Source organism: Ursus arctos, unplaced genomic scaffold (genome assembly GCF_023065955.2).
Source record: "Ursus arctos isolate Adak ecotype North America unplaced genomic scaffold, UrsArc2.0 scaffold_14, whole genome shotgun sequence".
Classification (NCBI taxonomy): Eukaryota; Metazoa; Chordata; class Mammalia; order Carnivora; family Ursidae; genus Ursus; species Ursus arctos.
In genome coordinates, this window is record NW_026622808.1 from 32,370,989 (window position 1) to 32,392,590 (window position 21,602).

The window sequence follows — 21,602 nt, forward strand, 5'->3', positions numbered from 1 at the left end:
GTTTTGTCAATTCTGATACAGAAGCCTGAACTTCATGCAGACATGATAAAACAAAATCTTCAGAGGTGAGGCAAGGTATTATACGTTATATTCATGTGGAGAATTCATGTGGAAGGACAAAAAAATTGTGAAACAATTCAGGTTATCGAAGTGCAGAGAAAAGAGTATGTCCTTTCTTTGGCTGCTGAAAGGATGTGTCCAACATTTAGAGTGTACTGGTTTCATAACTGGAGGGGGAGTAGGATAAAGACACCCAACTATACTGGCAAGTTGGATAGGTTTCCTGTATTTTTTTTTCCTGTAGTATTTTTGATGTCTAAATGTAACTTCCTGTGTCATCGATTATCAAGATAAAAGTGGGTTCTTAGGACCATGCTGATAATGAGTAGCTGTAAAAATGACTAATAATATCTGCAATCATAAATACAATGTGAATGTTTTAAAAGTTTTGAATTTTATGACATAGAACACATCAATTTTTTTTTTTTTATTAGCGTGTTAACATTGGCTTCTGCTGCAAGATAGTTGGCTGTCCTCACATACCTTTGTTCCCCCTCCATTTGTCTTTGTTTGTTTGGTATTCACATGTCTGTAGCAGTTTTATTTGCAATAGCCAAAAACTGGAAACAACCCAAATATCCACAAATAGATGAATGAACAAATAATGGCGTGTCCATAGAACAACATACTTCTCAGCAGTATAAAAAGAGTGAATAGCTTCTATAAGCATCGTTGGTAAATCCCAAAAAAGTATGCTGAATGAGGGAACCCAGGGGGAGAAAAGAGTAAATATTTTATGATTTCAACCATATAAAATTCTGGAAAATGCAGACCCATTGTGAAGGAAAGTAAATCGGTTGCCTGGAGAGTTGGGGAGGGCGGGGAGAGATGATGATGAAGAGCACGAGGTAAATTTAGGGGTGGTTTTCTATTTTGAGATATGAAAATGAAAGTAAAGGCATATTCATGTTATAAATTCATAATACAAAAAGAGAATAGGTTGAGGGAGGTGGCTTGTGGGGACCTTGCACACTGGAGCCAGTTTGTCCAGCAGGTCTTTGAAGAGACTGCGGGGTTTGATTTGACTGACAAAGGCTGGAAGAGATAAATGAGCGGCAAATGAGGGGATTAATTAAAGGTTTCTATGTAAAATAATCAACCCTGCCCCCACTTGGTTTCTAGACAAAATAATCTGCTTATTTTTAAGAAATCGAATAGCCTGGGGAGAAATAGGGCCCTTAGAGAGTGTAAGATTGGGCTAATCTTATTGGTCACTTTGGGGGCTCTTGAGTCTTATGTGTATGCTGCCTCTGATTAAGCACCCTAAAGAAAAGCCTGTCAGTTGACAGGTTTTGTCCATGCACACAGAGTTAGGATTCATTTTCCTGACACCCCCTCCCCTTTTAAAGTTGTAATATTCATATAAAATTAACCATTTTAAAGTTGAAATTCAGTGGCGTTCAGTATATTTACAGTGTGCAACCATAATCTCCATCTAGTTCCAGAACATTTTCATTACCCAAAAGGAAACCTGGTACCCATTAAACAGTTATTTCCCACTCCCCCCAGCCCTGGGCAACCACTAATCTTCTTTTTGTGTCTCTATGGATTTACTTATTCTATATATGTCATATAAATGGAATCATGCAATATATGACCTTTTGTGTCTGGTTGCTTTCACTTAGCGTGATGTTTTCGAGGTTCATCCAAATTGTAGCATGTATCACTACTTCATTCCCTTTTTTTTGGTGACCCTTTGTTTTTTAACCAAGAATCACCAGACATTTGAGGAAAACATGCAAAATGGAAGAGAAACAGGAAAATTGATCTGAGCTGAAACAGACCAGTAGATGATTTTGCTTGTTTTTAAAAGCGTACATATTTAGTATTCTCCAAGATATTCAAGAAGACATGGCATCCATGAAACAATCAGAGAGGCCATCTGGAAGAAACTGTCAAAATAAAAAAGCTCATAGAGATGAATTATGGGTTTGCCAAGTTAAAAAATATTCCATAGATAGATCAGAAGATAAAATCAAGAGAAAATCTCAACATAAAGCCAAAATACAGGCAAAAATTGATGCAGAAAAAAGAAACATAGAGGATCAATCCAGAGATCCATCACCTACCAGAATTTCTGGGAAGTGAGAACAAAAAATGGAAAAGAGGGAAATATTTAAAAGTATAAGAAGAAAATTTCCAGGATCTAAAGAAAGGACCGTTCTTCATATTGAAAGGTTCTTCCCAACACCCAGAAGAATAAAGAAAGACCCACTGCTAGAATTGTCACTGTGAAATTTCAGAAAAACAAGAATAGATGGAAAACCCTAAGAGTTTTTGTAAAGATGCACTGGATCTTCTAAAAGAAATGGGAATCAGACGTGTCATCCACAACTGTGACAACTAGAAGGCAGTGGAGCAGCAGTCTTCCAAGTCCTGAGGGAGAATGGTTTTGAACCTAGAGTTCTGTCATAGGAAAATGCACTTGTTTTCAGATGTCAAGGACTCCTGAAATTTTCTTTTCTTACACCTTTTCTGGAGCTGTTCCTTGCTGATGAAAATCAAAAAGAGGAAGATATTCAAGAAATGGTTGAACTAAGTAATCCAATGAAAAGTCCCATGTTACCTATACAACAGGAGCTCTGTTTTATGCTGGAAAGTAGCCATCTCAAATTTGAACACCACTTTGGTGGGATCCAAGAAAAATTTATTCGGGAATGGGAATGGGTAGATTCCGAGCAACAGATAAAATGAAGCTGGAAGATAGTTAGAATACAGTGGAGAAACCGTAGAACTTTTTACAAGGGGCAAGGGAATTAGAATTTCTATGCAAAGCAGAAAAACTATATGCAAAAAGTTGTAAGCCAAATATAAATCAGACACATAAGTAGCACAAGTGTAGGTAATTGGTGGCGACTAAATAGAGATAACGTATTTGTGCCTAATGTCTGAATGTCCTTTGAGTGGCTCAAGGATAGTGGCTTTGGAAGCACAAGGAAGAAAATGCAATTCTGGTCCTGTAAACAATACTTTAAAGTTACAAAGGTAACTGATAGAAGGAACTGAAAATAGTAATTGAAATATAAAAAGGTTGGGCCTTGGAAGGGGGTAGCAGGGAGAGGTATAAGTAAGCTAAATCTGCTAGAGAATCATGGCCATGCTTAATGATGTTGGTGACAAGCAGAAGAACTGATAGAGATTTCTCCTGGATAGGAAGACTGGGAGGCTGGGGAGGGATGGGGTGGCAGGTATTGTTCCTTTTCATCAAAGTGTTTTTTATGAACCATTTGATTTTCTTTGTTCATTGGTAATTGGGATAGGTTAAGAACTTGTTGATTCCCAATAAACAAGTGTTTCCTGAGTGTCTTCTGTTTTTTTAACTTTTAGATAGATGCTGAAAGCTGGGGGGAAAGTAGTTTGACCTCTACCGTAAAATAATTTTAAGATCTCTTTGCCTTTGGTTTCTGCCACCTCTTTTTTTGGAATGGTGAGAGAGGAGATATAAATAAATCTTTTTCTACTTCTATTTCATATTTTCTGATATATCCACTAAAAGTGCAACTTTGATTATCTTGGTCTGTTGAAAAATTTAAAGTATCTTCTTCAGACTCCAGCCTGAACTCCTTCCTGTTGGCTGTTCTCTAACCCATTTTGTTTGACATTTGTCTCCACAAACCTCCTGTAAGCGTCTCTGCCCTTCAGAACCCTTTGCAAACTCTCAGGAGACCTCTTGTCCTTCCTTTTTTTTTAAACGTTTTTAATTCTTTTTAACCTTCCTCAGAGGAGCTATATCTGGCCTCCTCCTTCATCCCCTTGAAGCCTGAAAGATCTTGGTGCCTCTCTGGGTTCTGGAGGAGAATGTGGGTGTGCAGTGACAGAGGGTAGTGTTAGCATCTAGGACCTAGTACTGGTGCTGGCATTGTTCCAAGTGCTTGCATATGGCAGAGAAGGAAATCGTTTCAAATCTCTGTCCTCAAGGAGCTTCCATTTCTGACGGAGTTTTATATAAACAGAAAGGTTATAAAAATAGCATTATATGTTTTGAGCATAGCTAAGGCCATCAGTCAGTAGTTCTGTCTTTGAATTATGTTTTTGGAGTGTGTGGCTTTATCAGTAAGATATGGTAGCCTCTGAGGTATCCTCTAGAGTAGAGTGGGAACATGGATGGTACTGCCAAGATAGTATTTGGTGTATTCCCTCTTATATGCCTCCTCACAGTAGCAGTTAGCTACAAGAGGCAGAGCATTATTTGAAATCATTTTGGACAAGATGGGCTTATGGCTGCGTGAACATGGTCTGAGATTTGGCTTTTAATCCTACAATGACGGTTCATTGGATGTCAGCTCCTGTCTACATTTCTTTTGGTTTGGTTCCTGGATATGACGTTGGGTCATAAAAATGGTGGTCATCCTGCTTATTTGGCACCCACTGGAAAACTCTTAGAATTCTAGTAGGGGTTTAACCAGCCTTTTGTAGTAAGTACTTTCCAAAGGTTTTTCATTAAAACGCACACCCTAAAAGATAGGCTGGGATTTACTCCATGATAATGTGGCAGGTAATGGATAGATGAGGTATAGATAGAGTGGACCTGGCCATGAGTTGATGTTGGAGCTGGGTGATGGGTACATGGGTTTCATCATACTCTTCACTTTTGTAGATGTTTGGAATTTTTCATAATAAAAAGTACCCTCGTGATCAAGGATGGATGGCTCATATTTTTGCTTTATTGTATTTTGCGTAAATAACTTTTTATTTTAGTGAGGTCTTTGGGTTTCTTGGTATTTATTTTAATGATCAGAGACAGAGCTGAGTTAAGGTTAGACGAGAGAAATCTTCAAATTTAATCAGATTTTTAAAACATGAATAGCATGGGTGCCTCAGTTATAAGTCAGCCCTACTTCCGTGGAGACCTGTAAAGAAAAAGTGAAAGGAAGCAAGGTTATAATCAGGAGCCAGAGAGGCTGACCTCCTAGAAGCTGAGAATATGTAGATGAGAAATATGGGAGAAATGAAGGTCCACCACTTAAACTGGACTGTAAGGGTGAGCCTTGCCTAAAGTCAGAGGCCTGCTGGCACCCCAGTATCACCACCACTGCTGCTGATTTTGTCCCATTCTGGGGTGATGTTCACCTACTCCTTTGTCTCTGTGCTTTAACCTTGTTTCTTCCTCTTACCCCTTTTAGTCCCTTCTCACCTCACCCCGTGCCCTCCAAGACCTGAATTCATCCATCTTGATCTCCTTAGGCTAGCTTTCCTATATCATATCCCTTTCTACCCCAGACCCAGAAGCTCACCCACAGTTCACTCCTTTCCTTCATCTCTGCTGTTTAGTGAATCACTGCTAGTGTTTGTTAACAAATGTGATTGGACCATGAAGTGGCTTAACACAGGCTGAGGCATGGAGACCCATTCGTGTAGCCTTAAAAATTTTCAGGCAGTTGGCAAGTAAGAATTCTAAATAAAAATTGAAACTACCACCTGTATTTTTTCAGGCCGTTGATGCTCACTGCCATCAGCTGCATCCTCCCTATGGCACTGGTAAGTGTGGGAAGGGCTGGTGACAGTTTTGGTGGGCTGCTGGATTTCTTTTTTCTGGGGGAAAGATCTATTTGCAAGCTATGTTATTAACTTGTCCCCGAGGGCTGGACAGCTTGAACCAGCTGTAGGAGACTAATAAAAAGAGGAAGAAGCAATTTACCATGCTCATGGGTTTCCTTGGGGAACTGTTAAGAGCAGAGGCTCTTCACTATGTGCCTTGATCCTTACATAAAATTAGCACGTTCCGTGCATTATTTTGAATAATAAACATATGCTATCCAGGTGCTCTGGGATGTTAAGTAGTAACTGTTAAATTTCCTGAAACTCTTAAAACCTTTTTTCCAAAGATGGATATTGGCTGTGTATTAGGGTCCAAAATGTTATATGTACTTATCATTTCCTTCAGTAGCAAGGTTTATCTCGCTCTGGTGTTTTAAGTTCTTTGTGGGCAGGAGATCAAGAAATGTTTATTCCAATGATTAATGTGAAATTCTGATAGAGACGAAGAAATTTGTGGCTCTCATTTACTAACAAACTTGAGGTGGACTTGGGGACCTGTGATTTTAAAAATTGTTTTTACCACAGTATGCTTTCTGCTTAGGGACCTAATGGAGAAAATATACACAGTAAAGTTGAAACATAAGGTGGGACAGCAAGTCACAGAATTGCTGAAGTATCAGGCAATAATCAAATTGCTGCTGGAGTTACCTTATCTAAAGTCTTGAAATCCTGCAGATGTCTTCTTGTAGTGAGTGGGTTGGAGGCCACACAGATTCAGAAGTTTTATCTCATCAAGGTGGTCTCCACTTCAAGTGACGGTTGGGTGTTTACACTATTTCATTTCTCCAGTCTCTGAAGCCCTTAGAACATGGAAGGAAGTGCTTCCAGAATATCTCATGAAATGCAGAGCTGGTGGACTTGTATACTGTTAGCCAGTGAGGATCTCCTTGCTGGTAACAGCAGCTAAAGCATTCATGTACACTTTATTACATCTCTGTGAGAAAAATCTTAGCATCATTGGCCCATATTCTAGATTTCCCACTGGTCCCCACTTCTCATCCCCCAAGCCCTACTTATGAAGTAGGGATAGAATTTTATGCACTCTTACTACATTGTTTATAAGAAACAGAAAGAAGAACTTGACTCCCCAGCAGCTGTCTACTCCTTTAGGTATCTGTGCACAAGTGGTAACTACAACATGTTTTGAGGGCCTGTTATCAGGGAAATAAGCTTCTGTTTTAAGCGTCTTCAGCCCAAATATAGATTGTAGAAGATGATAGAAGAGTTTTGCCTGCAACTTTTGGGAAATACTGATGACCAGCAGCAAAGTCCTTTCCGACATGCGTGTAGCTAAGGTGTTCCTGAAAGAAAGAACTGGAAACCATTCGAGGGTGTTGGGATTATAAATGCAGTGGCAAAACAAGGCCAGACTGTATTGGCAATGCAGAGCAGTGTTCAGGGTAAATGACAGCACAGGGTAATCCCACAGTTTTTTCAAGCTGGGAGGAAAGCTCCCTAGAGGCTCCTGACCCATTTTTGCTCAGGTTTGGGGGTATAGAGAAAGAGGAGAAAAAGCAGGGAAGATAGGCTGCTCTTGGCTTCTGCTCTTAGCATATCTTTGACTCTGGACCACTGGAGACTTGAGGGCATCCTTCTGTCTTTGATGAACTTTATACCACTGTTTGCCCTCCCTTCCCCACCTTGATCAGTCACATTCCCTTCCCCAGCTCCCAGGAAAAATAAAAGAGGAGTTCTTACCTTTGGGGCTTCTGTCCACACTGACCAATGCTTAAACTGTGATGACTCAAAGACAGGCCTGAGAGGCTGTGCTTTGTGGAAGGGCAACATTTTAAGGGGCTCAAAGATTAGGAGCAGAGCATCCATTGGAACACTAAGAAGGCTTGGTCTGGGAGGTTGAGATAGCCACAGAGTGTTGTAAAGTTATTAGCATTATAGACAAGTGTGGAAGTTATATCTGCTTATGCTGAAATTCACATTGTATGATCAGTTAACCTTTGGTCAAAACTATTTTAAAACTCTGAAGAGGAATTTTTCATTTTGAGGAGTAAGCAAAAGGTCAAAGTGACTATTTGATACAGTAGCGTAAAGGTCAGCTTTTTGTTTATTGTGACATTTGTTCATACAAGTTACTGCAGTTGTGTTAAAAGTCCCTCCTGACTTCTATTATGAAAAATTAAAACAAAGAAGTTTAAGGAATTGTACAGTGGACATCTGTATACTATCAAGATTATACAGTTGCTAATCTTTTGCTACATTTGCTTTGTTATGTATCTAGCCATCAAGCAATTTTATTTTTATACAGATTTATTGAAGTGTTATTTATATTCCATTAAATGCACCTATTTTAAAGTGTACCATTAGATGAATTTTAGTAAGTTTATGCAGCTATGTAACCATCACCACAACCTGAGGTATAGAATATTTTCATCATCTGGAAAGTTCCCTTGTTGTATTCATTAGTCAGTCCCCACTCACAGCCCCAGGCAACTAAGGATCATCTTTCTTTCCCTATGGTTTTACCTTTTCTAGAAGCTTCATATCAATTGAATTGTACAATATGTAGTCTTTTGTATCTGGCTTCTTTCACTGGGCACGATATTTTTGAGGTTCATCCGTGTCATATTACATGTCAGTAGTGCTTTCCTTTTTATTGCTGAATGATTTTCCTTTGTATGGATATATTACATTTTGTTTATCCATTCATTCATCAGTTGGTGGACATTTGGTTGTTTCCAGTTTGGGGCTATTATGAAATATGCTGCCATGCCCATTCATGTCCAGGACTTTAAATGGACATATGTTTTCATTTCTCTTGGGTAGATATCTAGGAGTGGGATTGCTAGGTTGTATGGTAAGTGTGTGTTTAATGTTTTAAGAAACTGCCAAACTGTTTTCCAAGGGGAATGCTATTTTAGATTCCTGCCATTATATAAGGGTTCCAGTTTCTGCACATCCTTGCGAGCACTCGATACTGATAGTCTTTAAGATTATATCCATTCTAGTGAGTATAAAGTGGTATCTTGCTGTTTTAACTTGTATTTCCCTTATGACTGATGATCTTGAGGATCTTTTCTTTTGCGTATTTACTGTTCATACCTTTTTCAGGTGAAGTGTTCAAATCTTTTGCCCATTTTTCAAAATTGGGTTGTTTGTCCTGTTGAGTTGCATGAGTTCTTTATAGATTCTGAATTGAGTCCTTTATCAGATATATGATTTGTAATTATTTTCTCCTAGTCTGTGGCTTGTCTCTTCCATTTTCTTAATAATGTCTTTGAAGACTAAAAGTTTAATTTTAATGAAGTCCAGTTTATCAGTTTTTTCTTTTAAGGATAGTGCTTTCATTGTCGTATCTTTGAAATCTTTGCCTAAACCAAGGTTGCAGAGATTTTCTTATAGAAGTCTTATGGTTTTTAGTTTTACATTTAAATCTGTGAACTATTTTGAGTTAATTTTTTACGTGCTGTGAAGTGTCTAAGTTCTGTGGTTTGTTTTTGTATAATTATGTTCGGTTATTCCAGAACCGTTTGTTGAATGTTTCCTTGACTGAATTCCTTGGCACCTCTGTATAAAATTAACCGTAAACGGTGTGAGTTTACTTCTGGATTTTATTCTGTTTCATTGATCTCTCTGTTTCTAAGCCCATACGTACTTCACTGTCTTGATTACTGTAGCTTCATAAGTCAGATAGCGTAAGTCCTCTGACTTTGCTCTTTCAAGATTGCTTTGGATATTCTGGGTCTTTTACCTTCCACAGATTTTAGGATCAACTTTCACTTTGTCCCCTCTGCCCCCCAAAAAAACCCTGCTTTGATTTTGATTAATTTTGATTGCTGTGTTCAGTCTGGAGCTGTGTTGTTCAGTCTGGTGGCTGTGACCCTGTGTAGCCATTGGGCATTTGAAATGTAGCCAGTTGGAATTGGTATGTGCTATAATTCTAAAATATACGGTGTACTCTGTAGACTTATATGAAAAAAAGGGTATGAAATAAAATTGTTCATGAATCATTTTGGGGGATTACATGTTAAAATAATATTGTAGATGTATTAGTCTAAATAAAATATATTATTAAAACACATTTCACCTATTTTAAATTTTAGTTTTCATATGTTGTATAGAAATACATTTGGTTTTTGTATATTGACTTTGTATTTTGTTATCTTACTAAATTCATTTATTAGTTCTAGTAGTTGTTTTGTACATTTGTTTAAGATTTCCTGAGTAAATACTCATTTTATCTAGGAATGGAGACAGATTTGTTTCTTCTTTTTCCAATCTTTTATTAATGTATTTTATGCCCCCCCCCCCCTTTTGCCTTAGTGCCCTGGCTTGGGCCGCCAATATATAATGTTAAATGGTGAGGGCAATCATCTGTACCATTTTCCTGATAGTAGCATTCACTGTTTCATCATTGAATATAATGCATAGATGCCCTATATCAGATTCAGGCAGTTCACTTTTTGTCCTGATTTGCTGAGAAATTTTATCTTGAATGAATATTGAATTTTGTCAGATGGGTTTTCTGTGATGAAATGATCATTTTTTCCACCTTTAGGTTGTTAATTCAGTGAATTATGATAGGAGCTTTCAAATGTTAAATTATCTTTCCATTCCTGGGATAACCTCACTTCATTATGCTATATTGTCCTTTTTCTATATTGCTGGACTTAATTTGCTAAAATATTTGGATTGATTTTTTTGTGTCTGTGTTCATAAGGGATACTGGTCTGTAATTTTTTTGTTATATGATTGTCAGATTTTTTATCTGAATTATGTTAGTCTCATAAAATTAATTGGAAGAAGTATTACTTTCTTGAGTTTCTGAAAGTGTTTAAGTGTTGATGAAGTTCACCAGTAAAAAGTTGTGGACATTGGGGTGCCTGGGTGGCACAGCAGTTAAGCGTCTGCCTTCGGCTCAGGGCATGATCGGCGTTATGGGATCGAGCCCCACTTCAGGCTCCTCCTCTATGAGCCTGCTTCTTCCTCTCCCACTCCCCCTGCTTGTGTTCCCTCTCTCGCTGGCTGTCTCTATCTCTGTCAAATAAATAAGTAAAAAAAAAAAATCTTAAAAAAAAAAAGTTACGGACATGGAATTTTGTGAGAAAATTTTTGATTATGAATTCCATGTCTTTAATAGATACAGAGTTATTCAGTTTATTTTTTGTGTGTGTGTCAGTTTTGCCAAGTAGTGTTCAAGGAACTTGTCAGTTTCACCTAAGATACCAAATTTATTAAAATTAGATCATTTATAATATTCCCTTACTTTCCTTTTAGTACCTGTAAGGTTTGTAGGGATAGTCCCTATTTCACCCCCATTATTGGTAATTTGTATACCTTTTTTCTTAAATGTTCTAGCTAAAGTTTTTAGCAACTTTGTTGATCTTCTTAAAGAATCAACTTTTAAAGGCTTTATTTTTCAATATTATTTGGTTTGAATTTTATTTCTGTTTGGTACTTTTTAATTTTTTCCTTTCACTTGCTTTGATTTTAGTTGTCTTTTTCTAGTTTTTTCTTTTTTTTTAAGATTGATTTATTTATATGTGAGAGAGAGCGAGCACGCGAGCTCACACCTGTGGAGGGAAGGGGGGGGTTGCAGGAGAGAATCCTCAAGCAGACTTCTCGCTGAGCGTGGAACCCAATATGGGGCTTGATCCTGAGATCATGACCTGAGCTGAAACCAAGAGTCCAATGGACGCTTAACCGACTGACCCACGCAGGTGCCCCCCTGCCTTTTTTTAAGATTGATTTATTTATATGGTCTTTTTTTTAGTTTCTTAAGGGTACTTTATGTCATTGATTTTTAGATTTTTTTTCCTAGTATAAACATTTACAGTTGTAAATTTCCCTTTGGCATCATGTAAGCAGCATCTCACCAAGTTTTATTCTATGGTATTTTCATTATTGTTCAGCTCAAAACATTTTCTAATTTCTCTTGTGATTTCTTCTGTGACACACAGGTTCTACAGAAGTATGTTCTTAATTTCCAAGTATTTGCTACAAAAAAGGGCATCCTTGGTAGAGAATAGTCAGCAAAGTGTGTGGGGGTGCTAGAATCACTTGGTCTGTTGCTGGACTCCAGGTTACAGTGGTTCTGATGACTCTTCCACTAAGATCTTAAGACTTGTCAGTACTGGAAAACAGTGATGGGTTTTAAACAGGGTGGGAATTGATCCTGGCAAGATATGAGAGCTCTGTAAGAGCTGTTCAGTATTACTACTTTTACTTCAGGGTTTCAGGAAGGTAATCCTGTGGGATATGGAGTGTAGGGGTCCAGAGAATAGCACTGATAGGTTGTTAATTTCTTGATCAAAACAGTCCAGCAAGGGCTCACCTTGATTCTGCTAAAAGATTCTATTCTGCACAATTGAAAACATACAGAAGAATGGAAGACTCCCCAGTTGTGAACTATTGACTCTACTAGAGTGGATTGCTGAGCTCTCTGAGCATTAAGCAGTAATGGTGTGAATACTCAGGAATTCTTTCTTGAGAGAGTTCAGCTGTTTGCACTTTGAGAAAGACAGATTTTTTTATCTTTTTAATGTTTTAATATCATCCCCAAGGTTTGTCCTGGCCCTCTTTATGGAAGATGGCTTAAATATTGGCACCCCTGCACCCCCTCCCACATCCTTTTCTGCCCCCAAATCACCATGTTTGCTTTCTCTGAGATACTGTTGGGACATGTGTGCGGTCAGTTCTCTCGTGTGTGTGTGTGTGTGTGTGTGTGTGTGTGTGTGTGTGTGTTTTAAGATTTTATTTGTTTTTGAGAGAGAGGGAACAAGCAAGCACGAGCGGGGTGGGGGGGAGAAGCAGACTCCCCACTGAGCAGGGACACCCCCCCCCACATGCAGGATTCAATCTCAGGACCCTGGGATCATGACCCAAGCCAAAGGCAGACACTTAACCAGCTAAGCCACCCATGGGTCCCCAGTTCTCTCTTATGACCCCAAATCAAGGATGAGGTGGCCTTCCTGCTGGGACTACCTTTTTCCTTATTAATTTTTTAAGAAGATTTTATTTATTTGTCAGAGGGAGAGAGAGCAGGTGAGCCCGAGCAGGGGCAGAGGCAGAGGGAGAAGCAGACTCCCCACTGAGCAAGGAGCCCAATGCAGGACCTCAGTCCCAGGACCCTGGGATCATGACCAGAGCCAAAGGCAAATGCTTAACCAACTGAGCCACCCAAGCATCCCATGGGACTGCTTTTTTAGCATAAATTCTTCTAGGTACTCTTCCTCTACCCCTGTGCTGTTTTTGCCAGAGATTCTTTTGGAACCTGACTTCCCTATAGATTCCCTAGTGTCCATTATAGGGCAAGGCACAGTCACACTGCATTTTGCTTAAATTAATGGTCTCTGAGTTTTTTCGGGTTTATAATGGATTATTGAGAGAAAGTCCCTGATTTCCAGTGATACACTGTGGACATAATATGGGCCATTTCACACCTCCATCTGTGATGTGGGGAATCACAGTAGCACTTCCTACAGAAGGCTGGTGGGAGGTGTGTACAGCTGACACATGTGTGCCTCTTATCTTGTATATATTGATGTATTCTTGGGTTTCGGCACTGAAAGAAAAGCTTCATATCACTCCACTGTCAGTTGCATAAAGTGCTAGGTGTATCCTCTCTTCTACATAATCTCTTCTCACCAAAACTCAATTCTGCTGGGCTATTCTGAGTTGGTCATTAGTGGACTTGCAGTCATTAATAAAATTTCTGTTTCAGCAGAGGGCCATGTTCTCCATAGTGGTTGAATGTGGTGTGCAAATTCTGAGGTTTTGTTGCTGCTGTTAAGTGCTGTTCAAATCAAAGGATCAGACTAGGTAGAGTGTTAAAATTCTGTTTCCTAAGAAAAGTTCAGGAGTTCCATTTTGAAAATCCACAGATTAAAGACATGCTGTCACTTAATGATTGGCATCTGCTGAATGGTCAGCCTCTGTCCAGTCCAGTTCTAGGCTCTGTGGATCTGTGAGAGGCAGCCTGACCCCTGTTTTTAGCTCACAGGCTCCACCGAAGGCATCTGTGGTGAGAAGGGGGGCGTGGCTGCTGGAAATGGTCAGGACTCCTCCGGGTTTCCCGCATGGTTTAGTGCTTTTGTTAGGACCTAATAGCCACTGCATGCCAAAACATTTAGAAGTCAGGACAGAAAATGGTGTAGGGCTGATTTGGCCCCCTTAGGTAAGGCTCCAGTGAGGAGGTCATCCAAAACAGTATCACTATCAGTTTAAAAAAAAAAAAATTTGTAGCCAGAAGCTACATTCAAAACAGTTATTTAACTTTAAACCATATGTTTTGTCTCTGTTTTCATTTCGTGATAGTGGTTCGCTGTGATTAAATAGTTTTGTTATGGCTACAGTTAGAAGAAGTGTCAGTTACAATTCAGGAATCCTAGACCTAAAGTCTCCACGGTCTTCAACAGAAAAATACTACAGCAACATGTATGAATCAGATGCCTGTTACCTTGCATGGAAGGGACATGGGGACCCCCCCAACCCTTAGTGAAGTGTGCTATTTTGAGACCTTGGTTTTCTCCAGATGTACCTGGGCTGTAAAATAAAAAGACATTTACTCACTGCACAGCCTTTGACATTGATTATGTACTGGACATGCCCTTGTTTAGTAAGTGTGCACCCGTCTCCTTTCAGGAGTAACTTGAGCTCTAGGGGCAGGGATTCCATGTTGGTCACTGGGTCTTTCCCCCCTGCAGTTCTTATCTGTGGACCAGCTGCCTTACAGTTCCTTAGTAGCTCCTGCTTAAAAACTCAGTCTAGTGGGCAGAATACCAAGGTTCTGTGTGTTCTCTTGGCTCCCTGGCCTGAAGTGTGCTCCTTGTTTCTCCTTGATTCAGTAGCATCCTCGTGCTTATGCAGTGCCTGATCTAGACCTCCAAACACAGCCCTATCTTCTACGGCCCTACTCTAGTCTAGTCTGCTTCCCCTCCCCCTTTTAATTTTTTAGAGAGAGCATGCACATGTGGGAGCTGGGGGTGGGGAGGTGGGGGGGCGCAAAGGGAGAGAAAATTCCAAGTAGGCTCTCCGGCCAGCCCGGAGCCCAACGCAGGGTTCTTCTTCACAACCCTGAGATCATGACGTGAACTGAAATCAAGAGTCAGACGCTTAACTGACTTAACTGAGCCACCAGGCGCCATTGTCTGTTTTACCTATTAATAAGATATTGTGGCTATAACACATACATCCTGTCTTACTACTGGCTTCTTTAGCCTAACATTAAAATGTGAACTTTCTATGTCAATAAACTTATTTCTGTAACATCCTTTTCAGTGACTGCATACTAAATCATTGCATGGATCTGTCATATATTATTTACCTAGTTCCTTTTTTTGTTGGGCATTTAGGTTATTTTTAAATTTTTACTCTTGTAAAACACTGCAGTACACATATCCTCTGTGATTTCCTCAGAAAAATTTACAGAAGTAGAATTGCTAGCTCAGAGCGCCTTCTGAGGCTCTTTAATAGCCACAACCAGTGTGCTTTAAAATGTAGGGGCCACAAAGGCTGTCCATAGACTTTTAAATCATACTTGCAATTAGGACTCATTGATTGCCAGGAATTTAGAGGTTTTAAACAGGAGTGTTTTCACTTGCTGGATTTATACAAAAAGTCCAAACCTGGAGATTTTTCTGTGAGTAACAAGCCTGACTGGAGGTTCAGTTCCCATGTGTGGTCTCCTACAGCAGCTTGAGGGAACATAGGCCACATTAGGGAACACACAGCTCTTTCGTTTCAGTTGGATGCTGGGTTGTTGTAGACAGGGTGGTTTTGCTTCAGTTTCATATCAAACTAATTTCTTGGAAGTGTCAGTAATGAAAACAAAGAAAAGTCAAAGAGATCCAGGAAAGATTATACTAAGATTATTACGAGTCTGAACTTAAAAAAAGATGAAGCAGAGAACCAAGAGGAAGAATTTGGAAATCAAGCCTGGGCCTGCTGTAGACATAAATGTATGCACTTCTCAAAATGTGGAGTTCTCTGAAGGAAACTACAGTTGTAATTTGATATTTTTTTGTTTCTTCCTTCTAGGTATCTCATTCAGTTGCTAAACTTATATTAGTTAATTTCCACTGGCAAGTTGCAGAGATATTGGACAGGTAAGGTGTTTGGGGGAAGAGAGGTAGCATCACCCATAGCTTCCTTCTCTGCCCATCCACCCAGTGGTGATTAATTTATGTTTTAGAGTATATCCTTACGATGTACGTATTATATATTTAAAACATTGGATCATACTGTATATCCTTTTTTCCTCTCAGTACCTGGGGAACATTTCCCCATGATTACATCATACTCTTTCAACCTCAGTTTTATTGCTGCTTAGTATTTCATTGTATAGATGTCCCATGCTTTTTCCAAACCCCTGTTGTCAGACAGTGAAGTTAGTTCAGTTTTTTTTAATGCCGTGGTGAATTTGTAATCAGTGCCCTTCTATATGACACTTGCCAACATCTCCATTTGTTTCTTTGGGATATATCAAGTGAGGAATGCAGCATACTTTTGAATATTACCTTCAGAAAAGATAGGCCAGTTTACCACCAGAACCAGGCCTCTTGAAGCACAGACCTTGAAGTCTCAAGATGTCCTGGAAGTTGTCAAGAGGAGGGGTTCCTCCTCCTGCTGCCCCCTCTAGAAAGAGTCCCCGTGCCCGGCCTGCAGAGGCATGTGGTTCTGTCTAGCATAGGGTTTCTCACCCTCAGCATCCATGCCATTTGGGGTTAGAGAATTCTTTGTTGTGGGGGCATTGTTCTGTGAATTGTAAGACGTTTGGCAGAATCTCTGGCAGAATCCATTTGAAAAGACAAAATAACAGTAAAAAATGAGCAAAAGACAGAACAAGCATTTCACAGAAAAGCATGAAAAGCCATTAACATGGACACTGAAATTAGCACCCCAAGCCTTTGAAAGCAAAGATGTCTCCAGACACTTCCAAGTAACCCCTGGAGAACAAAATTGCCACTAGTGAGAATGGTCACATCCCCGCCCTTTCACACACCACTGAGTCTTCCTTTGTATGGTGTGATCCATTTATCTGCGGAGCAAGGTCATGCCTTTCCTTCTCCAGGCTAAACATAACTGAGGTGGCTGTATCTGCTGGAGCAGCTTGGCCTACTCAGGAAGAAGCAAGTGCACTCCTGATTTCACTGATGCACTCTCACTCTCTATACCCAAGAGCTAAATACTTTAGATAGACTTCAAAGTGAACTTCCACTGTTTGCACTATTGTTTCTACTACCCAGAATTCTGGACCCATGTAGGTTCCAGTAGTGGGGTATCTCTCCCTGTCCAAACTCTGTAGCCTAACTTGGGAATGGACAAGATAGCTGAAGACATTAAGAATACTAGTGTGAGAGGTAGGAATAAAAGCAGTAGGAGTCATTTTGACTAGGTGGGATAAGGATGTCACGTATATGAGACATTCTTCCCTGCATAGGTTCCTGGATTCTGGGTAATGCGTTTTCCTGGGCTTTGTGTGACACTTGTATTACCACATGATAATTGTGTTTATTTTTATTATTTTGTAAGCTTTATTTATTTTAGAAAGTGTGTGTGAACAGGGGGAGGGGCACAGGGAGAGGGAAAGAATCTCAAGCAGACTCCCCATGGAGCCTGACGCAGGGCTCTATCCCAGGACCCTGAGCTCATGACCTGGGCCAAAATCAAGAGTCGGACACTTAACCGACTGAGCCACTGGGACGCTCCTGTTTTTCTTTTTAAATGTATGTTTTCCATACCTCATTCCAGAAAGGAATTAAATATTTATTATGTTTCTTTTTCAAAAATGTATGTTTGTGCACACGTATGTGATGTGTGTACGTTTTAAAGAATGACAAAGCAAACATACTTAAGTGTCAACCCAAGTAAGAAACCCTCTAAGCTTTACTTAGAAGCCTCTGATGGCAGCCTGGCCACACCCCCTTCCTTCCTCTCCAGAGCTACCAGTATCTTGAATTTGGTATTGATCATTTCCTTGTTTGTTTGTTTCTTTTTTTTTTTTTAAGATTTTATTTATTTATTTATTTATTTATTTATTTATTTATTTATTTATTTAATTTGACAGAGCAAGTACAAGCCGGGGGAGCAGTAGAGGGAGAGAGAGAAGCAGGCCCTCTGCTGAACAGGGAGGCCAATGCGGGGCTCGATTCCAGCACCCTGGGATCATGACCTGAGCCAAAGGCAGATGCTTAACTGACTGAGCCACCCAGACGCCCCTTTTTAGTTATTCTTAAATTATATATCCTTGGGGCGCCTGGGTGGCACAGCGGTTAAGCATCTGCCTTCGGCTCAGGGCGTGATCCCGGCGTTGTGGGATCGAGCCCCACATCAGGCTCCTCCACTGTGAGCCTGCTTCTTCCTCTCCCACTCCCCCTGCTTGTGTTCCCTCTCTCGCTGGCTGTCTCTATCTCTGTCAAATAAATAAATAAAATCTTTAAAAAAAAAATTATATATCCTTTAGTTTTGTATGGTTTTGTGTTTTTGTTTTTTTAAGTAGGGGCTTGAACTCACGACTGTTGAGATCAAGACCTGAGCTGAGATCAAGAGTTGGATGCTTCATCAGCTGAGCCACCCAGGCACCCCTAGTTTTGTATGTTTTTAGAACTTCACAGACATGGAATCATGCTATGTGTGTTCTTCAACTTTTAAAATTAACAAGGCTGCATTTTATGACATCCTATCCATATTCCTGTCAAAAATCATTTGTGAGTTTTAGTTTTTTGCTTTTAAAAATAATGCAGCGCTCAGGGGCGCCTGGGTGGCGCAGTCGTTAAGCGTCTGCCTTCGGCTCAGGGCGTGATCCCGGCGTTTTGGGATCGAGTCCCACGTCGGGCTCCTCCGCTGGGAGCCTGCTTCTTCCTCTCCCTCTCCCCTGCTGTGTTCCTTCTCTTGCTGGCTGTCTCTCTGTCACATAAATAAATAAAATCTTAAAAAAATATAATAATGCAGCTCTCAAAACTCTTGTGCATGACTCCTAGTGTTATGTGTTTTTCTTCGGTTGAGTATAGAAAGTGAGGGTATCTGCTCCTTAGCTTTACTAAATGGCAAAATGTTTCCAAAGTGATTGCACTGTGTTACATGCCCACCAGTGGTATATGACTGTTCCTGATACTGTGAAACTTGAAGTTCTGCAATCTGGTGGGTATAAATGACACATAATTAATTGTGTCCCAGATTATTATTGAGGTTGAACATCTTTTCGTGTTAAGGGCCATTCGTGCTTTCTTTTCTGTGAAGTGCTTGTTCTGTCTTTGTTCATTTTTTCTGTTATTTTGTCTTTTCAAATGGACTTGGAGGAAGTTTTTATTTATTCTGAAAATCAGTCTTTTGCCAATGATATATGTATTGAATTATCTTCCATTTATATCCTGGCTTTTCACTTTATGTTGTGTTCTGATGAACTGAACTTCTTCATTGTAACAATTTGTCCCAAGTTTTCCTTTATGCTTTGCTTTTTTTTTTTTTTTAAGTTTTTATTTAAGTAATTTCTACACCCAATGTGGGGCTCAAACTCACGACCCTGAGATCCAGTCACATTCTCCTCCAACTGAGCCAGTTAGGTGCCCCATATGCTTAGCATTTTCTATGTCTTTTTTTTTTTAAGTTTTTATTTAAGTAATCTCTACACCCAAGGTGGGGCTTGAACCCATCACCCCAAGATCAAGAGTCATGTGCTCCACCGACTGAGCCATCCAGGTGCCCCTGCATTTTCTTTATCTTAAGATACCTTCCCTGTTCTGAAGACACAGAGATATTTCCAGAAAGGAGTTGAAAACAGATACGGTCCTTCGTAAGTATTTTTCCTAGTTTGATGTCTTTGAATCAGGGTTATTATTCTCATACCAATTGAGGGCTAAACAAATTGAAAGAGATGGGGCGCCTGGGTGGCTCAGTCGGTTAAGTGTCTGTCTTCAGCTCAGGTCATGATCCCAGGGTCCTGGGATCGAGCCCCACATTGGGTTTGCTGCTCAGCGGGGATACTGCTTCTCTCCCCCTGCTGCTCCCCTTGCCTGTGCGTTCCCCCCCGCCGTCAAATGAATAAGTAAAATCTTAATAAATAAATAAGTAAGTAAGTAAGTGACTGAAAGAGAAAAGTATTTATACTAAGGTGAAAGGAAGCCTGAAACTGTCAGAAGGTAGTTAGAGACAAAGGCGCTTTAGTGCAACTGCAGCACTTGTTGGTCTCATCTGGTTTTGTTCAGAGGTTAAAATGTTTGTCTTCGTTTCTGAATCCCTTTATTTCGCTTTTTGTTTTGTAGATACAAGTCTAATTCTGCTCAGCTGCTCGTTGAGGCTCGCGTTCAGCCCAGTCCCTCGAAACATGTGAGTGTCTCCCACTTGAGCAAGGCTTCTGACACACATGGCTCTTGCTGTGGCTTATGGTGTTACTGAGAACCATCTTGCTTTGTTTATAGTACAACATGCCTGAGATTTTTGTTCCAATATGGACCTAAATCTTCCATTTCCATTTTAGTTTAAAGAGTTTCCTCATGGATGAAGAATAAATCATTGCCAGTTCTGGGGCCCTCTTTAGCCTCACCTTCCTCATTACACTTACACACAGCCTGCACTCCATTCCTGATGGGTTCCTTGGTGTTCCCAAGCTCCCCGCACTCCTCTTTGACTCTGCTTGTGCCGTCCCTGGCCTGGAATGTCCCGACCCTATGCCCATCTTTGCTTGTGGGAATGAAACTCATCTTTAAAGACCAAGATCAAGCTGTCTCTCACAAAGCCTGTGATCTCTCCTCTCCAAACGCCTCTAGTTATGTCTCGAAATCTTTACCTGTGTGATGTAGCGATGCACTCATCTTTTTCAGCTCCCTCACCAGACTGTGTGTGCTCTATGTTTAGGAACCATATCTTACAATGCATAGCAATGTCCTGTGTATTAGGAGTTTGACAAACATTTGTCAAGTGAGTAAGGGCCATGTCGAAAGCACTCTTTAGGAAGGAGAATCAGGGTTCAAATTACCACATAACTTCTGTAGCTCTTAGGAGAAAATTTCCAGAAGCATATTGGATAAACATGAGAATACAGCCTTTTCCCTCCAATTGTTGTTTGCATTCCCAGTGAACTAACCAGAACCTAATATAAACCTGTAGCGGACTTCTCCATCAGTTTGTGACTTGGGCCGGGGGTCCCACATCGTCTTTGTCTGCCAGTTCGTATAGTACGTCATGGATTCTGGAGTTCAAGCTTTGCAGTTATTTGTCCACATCCTAGAAGAAGGTTTCTTCCCTAGTAGGATCTTCCTTATCCCTCTAAATTAAGTGTATGTGACATATCTGCAGTGTGTTAAGGATGAGTTGTGAGTTAGTAAAAACTATAATGTTTTGTGTTTGGGGCATATCTGTGTGGGGAAAAGCACTGTCTTTGACAAGTAAACCTGCAGCGTGGGCTTGCTAGAAGCTTCATACGCTCTGAGAACGTCTGTAGTACCTGTTGAGTAGCAGCTCTGTGCCCCGAATGGGGCAGTTTATAAAAGAAACCCAGTAGCCTCTAAAAGCAGAAGTTAGACTGAATAACCTTTAAGGACCTTGGCAATTTGGAAATCCTGAGGTTTTCAGCCTGACGTTATAAACTGCTGTAAGTTCTCCTTTCAGCCTTCCTCTGCCTCTCTGAATCCTAGTGATTGTGCAAACCCAGCTCATGTGCCACCTTCTTCAGGAAGCCCTCCTGATCTGTGCTTTCTATTCAGAACTTTTGGGACCCACAGAGCCCACACATTGCAGTTGAGTTCTGACATTTGTTGCAGGGTCAGGCTCGCCTCCCATGCACCTAGCTTCGTCAGGCACCCCTGTGGCCTCCCAGGATCTGAAGGCTCCTTTTCACTCATTTGGCTCTGTCTCTCCCCAGGTTCCCACGGCCCACCCCCCTCACCACTGCGCAGTGTGTATGCAGTTTGTGCGGAAGGAAAACCTACTTTCTCTGGCCTGTCAGCACCAGTTTTGCCGTAGCTGCTGGGAGCAGCACTGCTCAGTACTTGTCAAGGACGGCGTGGGTGTGGGTGAGTCTGCTGCAGAATTTGTAAGGGGCTGGCATGAAG

At 40.5% G+C, this 21,602-nt stretch overlaps 1 protein-coding gene across 5 annotated transcripts in view; it reads left to right on the forward strand.

The window, feature by feature from the left end:
- ARIH2 (ariadne RBR E3 ubiquitin protein ligase 2) overlaps positions 1–21,602 on the forward strand; it is a 48,121-nt gene that overhangs the window by 13,249 nt on the left and 13,270 nt on the right. For 3 of the 5 annotated variants that reach the window (XM_044384834.3, XM_057312073.1, XM_026500792.4), the window contains 4 exons: positions 5,493–5,538; positions 15,592–15,659; positions 19,815–19,878; positions 21,413–21,563. In XM_044384834.3, coding sequence (XP_044240769.1) covers positions 5,493–5,538; positions 15,592–15,659; positions 19,815–19,878; positions 21,413–21,563 — 329 coding nt within the window. The remainder of the gene's footprint in view (positions 1–5,492; positions 5,539–15,591; positions 15,660–19,814; positions 19,879–21,412; positions 21,564–21,602) is intronic. The other 2 variants (XM_026500791.4, XM_057312074.1) reach the window with 1 other exon arrangement.